Source organism: Stegodyphus dumicola, chromosome 1, assembly GCF_044657685.1.
Source record: "Stegodyphus dumicola isolate Sdum_Otavi_A_Nest chromosome 1, ASM4465768v1".
Lineage (NCBI taxonomy): Eukaryota > Metazoa > Arthropoda > Arachnida > Araneae > Eresidae > Stegodyphus > Stegodyphus dumicola.
The window spans coordinates 45750849-45765922 of NC_140768.1; the positions used below are offsets into that span (position 1 = coordinate 45750849).

At 30.1% G+C, this 15074-nt stretch overlaps 1 protein-coding gene across 5 annotated transcripts in view; it reads right to left on the reverse strand.

The window, feature by feature from the left end:
• LOC118182087 (fasciclin-2-like) overlaps positions 1-15074 on the reverse strand; it is a 113206-nt gene that overhangs the window by 21624 nt on the left and 76508 nt on the right. For 4 of the 5 annotated variants that reach the window (XM_035351375.2, XM_035351372.2, XM_035351376.2 and 1 more), the window contains exons 7-15: positions 14446-14585; positions 13769-13925; positions 11814-11998; positions 7285-7390; positions 7012-7185; positions 4705-4961; positions 4430-4619; positions 3567-3611; positions 1024-1261 (exon numbers count right to left, since the gene is read on the reverse strand). In XM_035351375.2, the coding sequence (XP_035207266.1) occupies positions 1024-1261; positions 3567-3611; positions 4430-4619; positions 4705-4961; positions 7012-7185; positions 7285-7390; positions 11814-11998; positions 13769-13925; positions 14446-14585 (1492 nt within the window). The remainder of the gene's footprint in view (positions 1-1023; positions 1262-3566; positions 3612-4429; positions 4620-4704; positions 4962-7011; positions 7186-7284; positions 7391-11813; positions 11999-13768; positions 13926-14445; positions 14586-15074) is intronic. The other variant, XM_035351373.2, reaches the window with a different exon arrangement.

Below are 15074 nucleotides of genomic sequence, written 5' to 3' on the forward strand. Positions count from 1 at the left end.
ATTCAAAATTTTGTATAAGTTGTTAAAGTGAAACTTTATAATATGACAGCAAAAAATAAATATGTTTTATTTTAATATTATTTTTTAAATATAATTTCAATACATTACCATTATTTTAATGAAATTTATCAATGTTACGATGTTTTAAAAAAAATGATCGAAAAATTCTCAGATCTCGGAATTAAAAATTTTCTATAAAAACTGATCTTAAAATCGCCAAAATGTTGATAAGTCACCAAATTTAGAACCGTTTAATTAAATAATTCACATTCCCAAAAGCGAAAAGTTGTTTAAAAGCTCTTTATTAGAAAAAATGATTTTTGAAATGCTTATGTTTAGAAACTCGAGTATCCCACCATTCATATTAGAAATAGAAACAAATTATAACCCATGAATCCATTCAAAAGATAAGCATATATGTCAGTGAATCACGAAAAATATTCCAACAAAATGCTAATTCACGCTCAAAATGGTGGTCGTAAAAACAGACAGAAATTTCAGATGATTAAAATTAAGGACTTTTAAGAACCAAAAATCGATTCCAAAAAATCTAAGGACTTTTAAGGATCGTACAAACTCTGATGTAGCAGTATACATATTAAAAGTTAAATATATCATTTAGTTAAAAATTTCATCATTCCAACAGTGTATAGTTCTGTGATAATAATATTAATGATCATAAATTAGTTTCACTTCACTTCACTTTCATTAAATCAGTGATGGGATACAATGACAAGACCATGTTATTCAACATGATGGAATAGCAAATTTTCTTCATCCATTCTTGAAAACATGTAAATAAAACAAGTATATGAATAGTTTTAGTTATGAAATTAATTTTTTTTCAGTTTTTGTAGTAAGGTATGGAATGTATGAAACTTAGTTGTAATAAATATGCATTACTCTGTTTCAATCATTTGGGGAAAAATCAATTTATTGCTAAAACTTATTTTATTTACATACACTACTGTAAAAATGTTTAAATATGCTATGAAAAAATAAACATCCAACTATATCACTCACCCTCCTTTTCCATCTTCATAAGCAGCTTCCTTAGCCTTTTCGTTGACCATCGGCTTAGCACACACACGACTCCGAAGGAAAAAGACGAGGCCCCAGTGGTATCGGACGTAACAAGTCACATCAACAATAATTAGAATGACAAGGACAATAGCAATAATGATGGCAAGAATTGCACCTGTGGATAATGAACTTGGTACCTGGCCAGAATAACCATTGCTTAGCTGATCATGCTCTGAACCTAGATGTTTGATTGCAAAAAATTAAAAATCTGAGGTGAGAAAAGCATTAAAAACAAATTAATTTAATACTGATGGTTACACATAACAATCTCAATCCATCTTTTTTTTTTTTTTTTTTTTTAAAAAAAGCAAGTTAGATGATAAAAATAATATCGCTTCAGAGATTAAAATGAAATATCTATTTGCACATACAGGATGAAAAGATTTTAGTATGTTAAAATGTATTACTGGAAAAGACTGTATTATATCTAAAGATAATAACATTATTTAAATATTTGCCTTTTTCTCTCTGTTTGCATGTATCTGTATCTGCAACACACACTTATGGCCCTACATAAAAGTAAGTGGATTAAAAAAAGAGGGAGGGGGGAGAAATAAAATAGAAAATCTGAAAGGATTCAAATTTTAATGTGCCAGAGAGTTAGTTAAGCTTTTTTCTGCTCTTGGACTCACACCTGCTAACAGAACTTTTTTGTCTTTGTAACTTTATTATTAAAGTTTAACTCAAATCACTAACACCATATAAATGTCAACAGATAAATCACAAAACTTCTTAAAGCAGCTTATTTTTAGTATTCCCAATATAGTGTTAATTGCTGCCATAATTTTTCTATTTTTAACCATAAAGGGCTATTAATATCAAAACAGGATTCTGCACTGTTTCACTTTTCATTCAAATCTTTTGTCATTTCGCAAAATAAGTCTGTTGTTGATTAACAAACTAAGCTTATTTAAAAGCAATAGATGCAGTTCTTAAGAATTAAAAAAATATTAATCTCATTTGATTTAAATGAATTTAATATATAATAGGTCTAATTAAAAACATTGAAAAAATTTTGTAGAAACACATTATATATTTTTTCACTTTTCAAATGTGCAGAAGATAAATAATGTTCTCATGTTTAAATTTATATTAATCTAGTATCCTATAAAATGTTTTGCTATTCTACCACAGCCATCATTATTGATAATCTTTAGTGACAAATCTTATTAAAATTTAAAAGAGACTTTATGGGTAACCATTACAATCTGAATTCTTTCAGACTTTTATCCCAGTTTTTTCTCAGTTCATATAAATGTTCAGTTTTACACAGTCTTCTGTGTCTTTTTATCATTAACTTTTCGTTTTTTTAACCATATTTATTAAACACCATTTTCTTTGCACTTATGCCACAAAAATTCAAAAGCAAAATCACAATTCTTTTAAAAAACAGCACACCTTTAGAATTCTTGCACAGTGTTTAAGCATTGCTACACCTTTCTTTCTTTCTTTCTTTTCTTTTCTTTTTTTTTTTTTAAATACTCACTATATTATTCCCTTAAAAATAATACATGTGGATAACATATGATGGCAATATCCTTTTATTTGAAAAGTAACATGGATAAAAAAAAGGAAGGATTGAAACTAATAGCATCTCCAGTGCTAAAAAAAGTAAAACTAATCACAAGTATAAAAAATAACATTACTCAATTAAACTGTTCTTATTATACATTGGAAAATGTGTCACTTCAGTTCATTAGCTAACTTATTTTCTCTCTTGTAGATAAATCAATTAATATTTTTATGATAAAAATTCAACACAGTTAATTTTAATTATTATTTAATAAATCATTATCCTATTTTAATACAGAAAATGCAAATTATATAAAATAACACTGTTTTACTCTAAGTCTTTAAAATCTAATTTAAACTTTCAAAGTGCAAAATGGAACAGGAAAGAAGCAGTTAATGAAATAAAAACAAAAATTTAGATTACTCAATATTTTGTTTTCATTTATGGCTTACAGAAATAAACATAAAACAATTTGAAACAAATTTAGGATAATAAATTTAAATTTATTTCTAGTCCCTATCAAAATGAAATTCCTCAATAAATAAAATTTTTTGATTAAATTAGTTATTTTCCTATAAGTAATTTTTAAGGCATTTTTTATAAAAAAAAAACAAAAGAAGCTGGACATTTATAATTTATACAAGTAATATTCAGTTCTAATTTAATAAGTGATGTTTGTAAGTCCTATTAAAAATGATTAAATTTCAACTAATATAAGAATAACTTGAAATTTTAGATCAACTCAGATAAAATATAAAATAATATGGTTTCAATATACAGCAAGTCAGATTACAAAAGGTTAATTTGCAATGGTTAGTGCTTTAAAGTGTTGAAACATTCATTCCAACATGCACATGCTAAAATAAACTCAAATTTATTGTTTAAAAAAAGCAAATTTTCAAAAGGGGGGAATATATCAGAAGAGAGTTAGCATGCAGCAGGGTTAAGAAAGGACAGCAAGGTAGAGTACCAGGCATGTGGATGTGAGAGCGACCTTGTGTACCTTTGCTGGGATCTAGAACAGAAAAAAAGACACAAATAGCAAACACATCAATACATGAAAATTATTAAAATGGCAATAAAATACCACAAATGAAGTTAAAATGTTAGGCTCAGTGCAAGTCATGCTTATTAACAGCAAATAAACATAATGTTTTAAATTCCAATATTCTATAACTTAATTATTATTCAACAACAGAAAACAATTTCTTTTTCTTTTAATTTAATAAATACATTTCTAAAGGAAAGTCTGCTTCAAAGTTAACTTTTCTTTTATGCATGTATGTTTAGTATATTAATTTATTCAATAATTCATGGTATTGGCTGAATAATAATAAGCAAATAGATAAAAGGAATATTTAATACAGTGTATTTTAATTAATTTTTTGTGCATGTTTGTATTAATTATAGTTTTGACATTACACTAAAACTATACAAAAAGTGGTACATGTAGGCTTATAACAACCTAACTTTTTAAAGAAAAATATAATTTAAAAATAACCTACCTATAAGTTTCATGATTTGTTTTAAAGAAAATTTTGCATTTTTGAATACTTGAGGCTGTTTTCAGTTATTTTGTAATTAATTTAACTCTTTTAAATTTACTACCTCAAAATCTTTACTAATTGTCAAATATATTACACTATCAAAATTTTACTTACTATTCACTTCTACCAAGAAGCTATTAATTTTGCAAAACATTGCACTGAGGTAAATGAAAGTGCAGGTGTAGAAAATTAGTAAATGTGCAAAACAGGAAACATCATTCACAAAGTTAGTGATTATTAGAGAAAAACAAAGAAACTGGGAACAAACTGTACATCCATAAAATACCTGCAGCTGTCTGAAATATCATAGTTGCATCCTGACTAAAACCAATATCATTGTGAGCTCTAACTTCTACTTTATAAAATGTATTAGATTTCAACTTATTCATTTCATATGAAGGGGCATTTTCCCAGTCTGTAATTTTCTTCTGTACTACTTCTCCTACCCTACGCCACATTCCATTTTTCTTTTCCGCCTAAAAAGAAGTTCAGTAATTTATTTCATTTCTGGATAATGTAAAAAATAAAGCATCACAATCAAATAGAAATTCATACACTTACTTCAAAATAACGCAATTCAAAGAAATCAATTTTACGTCCATTATCTAATGGTACAGTCCAACGAATCTGAAATCGATCAGAGTACATGCTCACATTTCCTCCAGGTGTAATAAATTTCGGAGGTTCTGGAGCTGATTCAGCAGGCATAACAATTCGCTTTTCATCACTCCATTCACCAATACCAACTTCATTTCTTGCAGCAAAACGGAATTTGTATGCTGTTCGAGGCTTTAAATTTTCAAGCACATATGGAAAACCTGGAAACATCAACATCCCTTTTAAAAATATAAGAAATATATATATCATTTTTAAAAATCAAAATAAGACAAAGTACAAAAATCCATAAAGTTCATTTATTGTTTGTTATTGCAACAACAGTTAATGTGTTATAACAGAAGAATATACATTTTTTTAAAAAAAAAATTAAAACACCTTACAGCCAAAACCAAATAAAAAGGAACTTTCAAGGTGTAACATTCGTAAATCTAAAAAATGAATTAAAAAATATAACTTCCATAGTGGAAAGCATAAAAATTTAATAGAATAAAAAAACAACTCAATGTTAACATTTGTTTTGTTTCATTAATTGTTTTTCTAACATAAGTTCTTTAAGCAATTTTAGTTTACTTAATACTTTTAATTCTCTTAATACTCAATAATGTGTTAATTTTTCTCCAAATTTTATAAAGAGACAATTTCTTGTTCAGTTATGAAGTTCTGTTGTTCAAATCCAGTAACTGCTCTGAAGAAAACTCCTATTAAACAGTCAATTGAAATATTTTCAACTCTTTACCCCTTTTTCACAATTGCTGACAATACGTTCTGCAGTTAAAACCATACAAGTTTTGCCATCTATAAATTGACTAAAGATTGAAGCATTATCACTTTCTTCACAATTGGGCGAAAGCTGACCATACAGTTACGGGAGCTTACTGTGGTATTGAATGGCCTGGGTTCAAATCCAGGCGTGGTTGTAACTGCCCATCCCTTCATTGAAGGCAATGATGGCAGCTTATTAAGTGCCTTCACAATAAAATGGCCACCACTTCTGGCCTTAGGGGTGGCCAATGCAGAATAGGCAAATGTCCGCCATTGGATTAAAAAACGAAAATCAATTCGAGGAAATATTTTCTAGATTTAAAACCATACTATAGGTTTTGCCACCTATGATTGATGATTGAGGCATTGTCAATACAATGAAGAGTTCAGCTATGCAGTCTTCATTTAGCATTTTTACACATATTGAATTAATTGGAAAATTTCGTGGTTCTTTCTATCCATGCCTTTTCACAATTTCTTGGTGCCAGCAGTTTGGCTTCTTTCCTGATGCAACCACATTTTGCATCTTTATTTTTTTATTTTATTGGAATATATTTTTATGACTTAAAATTGGCCAGAAGATGAACAAGCAGTTATCCCATTTCTTCAAAAAAAAAAAAAAAAAAAAAAAAGGTGGGGGGGGGGTATGTTGCACAAAGAAAGACTGTGCTTGAATTACCACCTCCTGAATAAAATATTAGTTAAAGATGAAATGGTGATGTTATTTGCCATTTCAGCTTATTATTAACTAAATTAACTAAATTTTTTTTTATTGTGATATTACTGGATAATTTTCAAATTTACCACTATCATCATCATGACGGAAGCTTGGGTATAACCTGGTTTTAACACTTTCCAGTGCTCCTCCTGCATAATACAGTGAAGAGCCTGCATAAATAAAACATATTCATAATTTAAAGCAAAATGTACCTATATTTAGTTGTCATGTGTGGGAACAACTTATCTGGCACCTTTCAAAAATTGATACCATAGCAATCTAATTCTTTTTTTTTTTCTTCCTTGTTGCAACAGCAAAAGAAAAAAGTTTATATAACAATCCACTCAAAACACATGTTTTGGGGTTCATTTTATTATGTACAGACCTAGATGAGACAGAACAATGCTACTCTCTACAACTATTTGAGAGTCTAAAAGGAAAATAAAATTCATTAGCCAGCAAATATTACAGTCAAAAACAACATGCAGGATGATTTAATAGTATTACCATTTTTATGGAAGGGGAGGAACCTCAGTCAGTTGAAACAAAAACTCATTTATGGCTCACATACTATTACTTCAGTTTTATATTACTTGCTCTTACATCGTGTGAGAAAGAAAAAATATGGGATTTGGGGATAATAGATTATTTCGAATTAATATACATACAGATTTTAGACAATGTACTGTATATCGTACAGTAAATTTTCATTTTATATGCATACAGCTCTTTTAATGAGAAGGTAGCAAATAAATAACAATTTTCAGTACCTTCACTCCATTCATGAACTACTGGTTGATCATAAGGCTCATCTTCTTCATGATATTTAACAACAAAGGCACGAATGGGAAGTCCTCCATCATCACCAGGGCCATCAAATTCAAATGTGATGGTTGTAGCAGTTTCTTTTGCAGCCCTTACATCTCTTAAGCCAGATGGTCTACCTAAATAAACATATATATAAAGAAAAAATATTTAATTTTTGACTATATATCACACTTTATTCTCAGAAAGGTACATTTATTTGGGGACGGGAGACTTACGTGCTTCTTGTAATTCTATGTTAATAAACTGGCTTCCATGTTTGTTTTCAGCTTCACATCTATATATTCCATACACACTTTGACCACGTTCTGCTGCTGGACGAACCTGAAAGAGACAAAAGTACAATTTCAACTAAGTATCAGTCACTGGAAAAAGAGGAAAAAAACTGCATGTGGCTAAGAAGAGAATGGTAAGTATGGTTTCAAAAAAGGTTAATTAACAGATGTTTTAGTTGAAAAATATGATCTCAATATAAATGTAGAAAACTCCTATCTATTACCTATTTTTAAAATAACTACCTTATACATTATTTTATCAACAGATCTTAAAGTCTGCACAATGAATCAATAAATAACATTAGACAGCAAGAAGTGAAGATGTTGATTTGATAAAACACAACTAAGTTCTAGCAAAATTGCAGCCAGTGCAGTTTCAATATGTAACTCATTTGTACTGAATTTTATATCATACTTCTTTATTCACTTATTGAACTACATAAATTTATCATTTCAAAATTATTCTAAAGAACAAATATGGACTCTTATGAACACACACTCTCTCTCTCCCTTTTTTAAGACATCTGCTAATATTGGTCAAATTTCTCTAGAGATTTAGGCATATTCCATGCACTACCAACTGCTTTGTTGATTTTTTTCTGCACTACAACTATGTCTTGCACCATATCCCTATTAACTGAACTCTACCCTCTGCCTATTTTCACACTGAAAGACTGCATATACAAAGCACCTCAGAATACAGTGATTAAGATTGCTGTCTCAATGAATTTGTGTCTATTAACTCATTTTCTTTGTTAATACTACATGTTTAGAACTTTTCAAATTCTATCAGTCAGCATGTTAGTTATATAAAATAAGAAAAGTGCCACCTTTCAATTAAATAGGTTCAATCATTACAGATCACATTTTTTAAAATTCCATTGTTTAAAAGATTATGTATAATGTAAATGTTAGTTTAATATCCAAAATGGCTCCTTAGCAATATGTTCCATAGGGATCATGGCCATCAAATGGTATGCACGTTTGTAATAGTAGCTCATACATTACAGCCACTCTACTGGTCAACTAGCATCATGGGAGGAGTAAAAAAAGTTACCTTTGTACATATGTATATGTGTTGTCAGAGGGATGTGAAACTCAGAATCTTCAGAAAATGATGATTAGTTTCAGATAAAGCCAGTTAAATTAAGAGAATGTATGAATGGGTGATATGATTTTAAAATGCAAATACACATTAATGATAAATCCGGTATGTGAAACCAATTAGTTTGAGATAGTGAATCCTGACTATAGGCAAATTAACACTAATGGAATTACTGCAGAATTCAATGTAAGATACAACTCAGCATATGGCATCATCCACGATAATCTAAGTGTAAGAAAAATGTAGAAGACAAGTTGCAAAGCTGCTATCTAATGATAAGTGAACACAGCAGATGATTTATTAGCACCATTTAGTCATTATGCTCATGAAAGAGATGCTTTTTTACATTGATTAGGTCAATTATGAAAAGAAATGAGTCCTGGAAACACCATTATTAACTACAGAGTGAGAGGGGGGGACTAATGCAGTAGAAATACCCATTATTAACTACAGAGTGAGAGGGGGGGACTAATGCAGTGGAAATACCCATTATTTCTAGTGATTCAAGCAAAATATATTTATGCATATTTTGCTATATATTCCTAGTAAAATATTCAAAGCACAGAGTTTGTTGTGAAAAATCCCATTAACAGTCTTTTGGGATGCCAATGATCCTACAATAATGCACTTCCAAGAAAATGAATAAAAATGTAACTTGAGCTTGATAGAAAGAATTATTTAACACTGCATTAAGAATGAAACATTAGGGACTTCTCTTAACACTACAATTATAGAAGTGGTCATTTTGATTGCAAACGAAATTAAATTGTTCAATTTTTAAAATTTTCTTAAATTTTTTAATATTTTTTTTTACTCCCCCCCCCATTTTGATATTTTTTCCTTATATTTCCTATACATTTATAAGTTAATACATAAGATGACAATAATTTATTTGGCCTGTTTTAAATGATTTTTTTTTCCTTTTTTTCTTTTTTTGTATATAATTGTATATACCTAGAATTATGGCCAGCAGTCATTTTGACTGCTTTTCTTCCCTATTTAGTAAAAAGGTTAACTCGGCTTGCTATACAAGCATCTTAATGCATTTGTTTGAATTTTCTTCCTGTTTTCATGCTACATATTATTCAACAACTGGTTAAAATTATGGTGCTCTCCTTCCCAAAGCAGTAAGGACCCAAATGGGTTTCCTTGTTTTGTGTCACACCTTCATTTCGCTTGCCATTGTTTGAGCATTCTGACCACTTTTATTGTCTATAATTATTTCCTATTCATCATGCCATGTAAAATGTTTGAAAGAAAATATCTATTAGAAAAGACTTACAAAAGTTTTATATACACTAACCAATCGCAGTTCTGGTTCAGAAATTAGTTCCCATGATGAATCTGATATAGGAGTTTATTCTATTTAATCTGATGAACATTGGATTATAACTACAACAAGTGAAACAGATTCATGAAATGATAGCTGTATTATTCCTTCAAAAAGAAAATGTCATAATATTTTACTGTCTGATTCCTAGAAAGAATGGTGCTCATTTATCATTTCCATACTACATCAATTCCAATAAGAAAATAAAGGCAAATTAGATGTTTTGAAAATGAAGAAAATCAGTTAGAAGATGAAGAAATATCAAATGACAGTACAGTGTGGAGAAAGGAAATTATTTCACCAAATTTATTTGGAAGACTTCTTCTTCAAAATGTTTTGTAAAAAGCATGTGGGCCAACTACTTTTGCTTGGAGAAAAATAATTTATGGGAACATAGGTAGCTCATGAAGCCTTTTTATCAATGAAAAAACATCACATCATAAGCAGCACGCACCGCCCAGTAGTGAAATGGCTAGCACGTTGCACAGCTGTTCCACAGGTCCGAGGTTCGATTCCCGGGCTGGGCAAGGTTGACTCAGCCTTTCATCTCTTGAATGGGTCGATAAAATAAATACCAAGTTCGCTGCATACTAAACATTGTGGGTCCTGCAACAAGCTGGCCACTTGCCCAGGGCATATGCTGAGGCACTCCAGAGCCCAAAGTCATGAAAAGGATTTCGGGGCACTGTAGGCCATGCACCACTAGGGCTGTTGCACCGCTGAGTTTAGTTATATGTCACATGCACTGAAGCTAAAGCACATCAAATGCTGGGAAATCTAACCTGGAACTTGCCACTTGATGAGCTATTTCTCTATTATATGCTTATTGCACTTTGACCACCAAAGGAGATAAAGAACCACAAGCATATAACGGAGACAGTAAATAATAGATTCTGTTTAGAGTTAATGATCCAAAATTCTTTAATGAAACAATGCCTAGGGACAGACCTTTGGATATGATAAAATATTTGTGCTTTGACTAAATGACAAAGGTTACAAACTGATCTATCTGCTTTTGCTTCAGAGGTATGGAATATCTTTATTGAAACTTGCTTATTATATTACAAAGCAGATGAAAATATCACAATTTCTGTGTTTCTAAAAAGGTAAGATGCACTTTATTCAGTATATGCTGAAAAACCTGATAAATTTGCAATAAAATTTTGGCCTAATACTTGAATAAAATGGATATCTTTATTAGGGAAAAGATGAAAGCAGACTAGCTGAAGGAACTGCTAGGAAGCATGTCATTTATCGGTTCTACAAGAAATATTACTACAGTCAATTTCTTTACTTCTTTGAAATGATAAAAACATTTAAGGATTAAAAGAGTTATATTGGTACAGTCAATCATTCAAAAAATTTTGTCTAGTGTATAAATATTAAGGGTTTATGCTGTAGAAATTGCTGAAATATAATTTGGTAGAATAAAAAATAAATAACTTTTTTTGAGGAATTTCAACCCTGCAATCCAAATAAATTATAACTCATCTTATTAAAAGAAAAACTTTTAAAATGTCTTTTTTTTTTTTAAATGTCTGAGTTTCTCATTAAATTACAGTCAATATGACCGCTTGTGGTAATTAGAGGTAAACTAAAAATATCACAATGCAAATGTTACTCTTGCCTCACAATATTCATCAGGATTAACATAGTTAATCATAGTTCATGGTTAGCATAGTTAATATCATAGTTCACTTTGTAACCACAGTTAATCATCTAACAATAACAAAAAGCTAAAATAATAATTTTTGCCATATTATTGAAAATAAGTTTTTTTAAAAAATGTTAGCTTCATACAGCTACAGAATTTCTACAAAAGTTTCTAATCAAATATTAGGGGGAAGAAAAAAGACATCATCATTCAAATGACTCTGAACAAGAGAATGCGATACCTGGGAATAAAAGGTTCTTTTCTTTCTTATGGTAATAAAGAAGACTAATGGCAAAAACACAGTAACAATTTGATAAAATATTACACATTATTGTACATATGTTTAAAATGAATCATATAAAAATTAATATTTCAGAACGAACCATCAAATTACTGTGTGCACTGCGTCCATATATAGTGTAAAACTCATCATCTTGAATCTTTTGACCTTGGAATGACCATGTTATAGTTGCATTTGGTATAGATTCAGCAATGCAAGTCAAATTTGCAGGATTTCCACTCCATGTTTTTACAGATGTACTAGGAGTCGAACTCATAACTGGTGAAACTATGCAGGAGAAAAACAAATTAATTCACATGAAAGTTAAAGCAAATATTTAGACGTATTAAACAAATTTGTACTCGGATACATATATGAAAATCAATATATAAAATCAGTCATGCTAGAGACAGATTATCTAATTTAATTACCATAAAATATACTAACTATATCTTATCTAAGGTATGCATTCATGTATATTTTTGTTTGGAGAAAAAAAGGCTAGTATTTGCGTCACACATAGGCAAAAGTAAAAGATATAATAATATTTTTAATAATTAAGCATCCTATGATTTCATCCAATCTTAATACAAACTAAAGAGTAATCGTATCACTTTTGACAGCTTCTAAGACATACATATACAAAATCATGAAATTTATTTTGATCCTCTTTTATACACAAGTTATAAGCATTTTCACATTGATAAAAAGATATTTCACAAAATACAAAACATATGTGAAATCAGCAGCAACATAAAATTTAAATTCAGACATACAAATTTAATACCCAAAAAATTCTTATTAGTGAGTATGATCCCATGAACAGCAATACAGGCCTGAGAGTGATGTCACACATTGTCATGATGTTGTGAATGAGCTACAAGGGTAGCAGTGCCCAATGATACATAAAGCAGTTCTAAGCCCATCTAGGGTTTGAGGAGGAGATTGAAGGCTCTGAGAGCATCTTACACATGTTAAATGGGATTGAGGTCAGGAAAGCATGCTAGCCATTCTATTTGGACCACAGTTTCTTCTTCAAAAAATTGTTGTACGAGGAGAACAGTGTAAGAGCAGGCATTATCTGGTTGCAAAATGAAGGTATTGCCAACTGAGGTAGCATATAGACAAACAATAGTCTAGAGTATAGACTATATAGAGTTCATGTGGCAGCATAAACAGGTCTGTGCCCCCACCTGAAAGACACTCCTTCCCATACAAGAACACTACCCCTGCATGGTATCCCTTTCCTATATGTTGGACAAATAGCAAGTGTTCACTCCTCTCCATAATAAACAGGTTGAGAATCCCTCTGGAAAGCAAAGTGGGACTTATCAGTGAACAGAGCACACCTCCACTTTAATTGAGTTTCCATTGCTAGACGCCCAATTAGAATGCTCCTCCAGTGGCAGGAGGTAAGTGGTTAGCAGAATGCTGGTCACCTAGTATACAGACCTCTTCATGTAGACTTCTGCATACTGTCGTCGTTGATACTGTCCTTCCTGTAGCGTGGATCTAAGCTGAGATGAAGTTGCAGTCCAGTTGTGATGTGCACCAAGTCGCATATATGGTTATCTGCAGAGGTGACAGCTCTTGGTCTACCTTTGTTAGGTCTTCGAGAAGCTTTGGATATCTTGAAATTATTTAATATACTGTCATTCCCTGAATAGCAATTCACTCCTAAACAACTGGTTCAAATATGTAATGCATTTACGTAAAGTGCTAGCAGCACCACTCTTTTGCATACTGCTATTTAATGCAGTTTACTTTTATTTGTAATATATCCTAATTTCAAGAATTTTGAGCTACTTTTACAAGATTATCAATTAAAGCCTTATCACTGAGGTCAGTCTTGTTGAAACAAGAATAATCTTAAGGTGTAAAATACGATAAAAGTATTTTGTGTGTGCATATAAAAATAAATATAAGAAAGGAAGGAACAAATCCTCCTTAAGCTTTATTACATTTTCAGATGTTAGATGCCTAGTCTAACAATAAAACTTATAAAAGCCAAAAGCATATTTTACATAAGGAAGAAGGAATGATAGCCTTTATTCTTACATTCGACTGTCAGATGGCCAGTTCGTTCAACATGTGCCCCTTTGTTTTCAGCTGCACAATAATATAAACCATCATCAGATCGAACAGTTCTTTGAATTTCTAAAGTTAACACAGCTTCATCTGCAGTATCACCTTTGGTCAGAATCACTCTGTCATCCTGGAACACAAAAAATATGATCCTTGAATTATTAATGAAAAGTTAATTTTTAATAAGGTAATCTTTATCATAAGTAATATTTCCACAGCTGCTATTGTATAAAAGGGTCAGTAATCTAAATACATGAAATGGTGAATAAAAAAGTCATTAAGGTAAGTATAGTAATGCATTAATCAATAGCAGCTAATCACAGTATGAAAGTTAGTAAGTCTTTAATGAATATATTCATTTTCAAAAGAAGTATGATTAAAAAAGTAAAAATTTAAATGCACTGAAATTCTAAAAAGTCATGCAAGATATTACTCATATCTGAACATTTTTAATAATAGTTATTAACTGAAATTTTAAGCTCTGAAACGAATACCCCAGGAAAATCTTATGCCAGTGCTTAAATAGTGTTATTTATTTACAAGAATTAAGAATTACAAATCTGTTTTATCAATAACAACATATTATATTTTATAAATTCTTGGATTTTATAATTTACAATGAAGAAAAAATAGCAGAATAGTTTAAATACTTCATCATCAAATGGCTTATCTTGTCCTTCTTTTCTGATAGTTAATTCAGGCAGTGGATCTCCAGTAGCATAACATTCCAACTTAGCTTCTTTATTCTCAACAGATGTATAATTGTTAAATACTGTTATTTCTGGCTTAACTAAAAAATAAATAAAAATGAAACAAATATTAATAAATATGCTAAAGATATATTATTAACTGCTGCAGGAACTTATAGCAGAAACTGATATATATCACATGCAGGATGAAATCTGAGGTAAGAGAGAGTTTTACTAGAATACAAGATGTCATACAATGTTAAGTGCACAAAAAGGTCAAAATAAAACAGTGTTCACAGTATTTCAACCAACAGTAGTTAATATGTGTAGAATTCCAATTATTATATTAAATTAAATTTATATATATTATTTAGCGATATTTTAGTAACAGCCTACTCTCTATGTATTATCTCCAAGAAGAATTCCAATTTTCTCATCAATTTAGGCTAACTTTCTTAAATAGAAAACTGCACTTTACGACAACCCTTTTACTTCCATCATTTAACACTTGAATTTCCAGCCATTTGGTTTTAAAATTTTGAAAGCAAGTTTGTTAATTTTAACTTACTAGTTTGATCTTTAAATTTCTA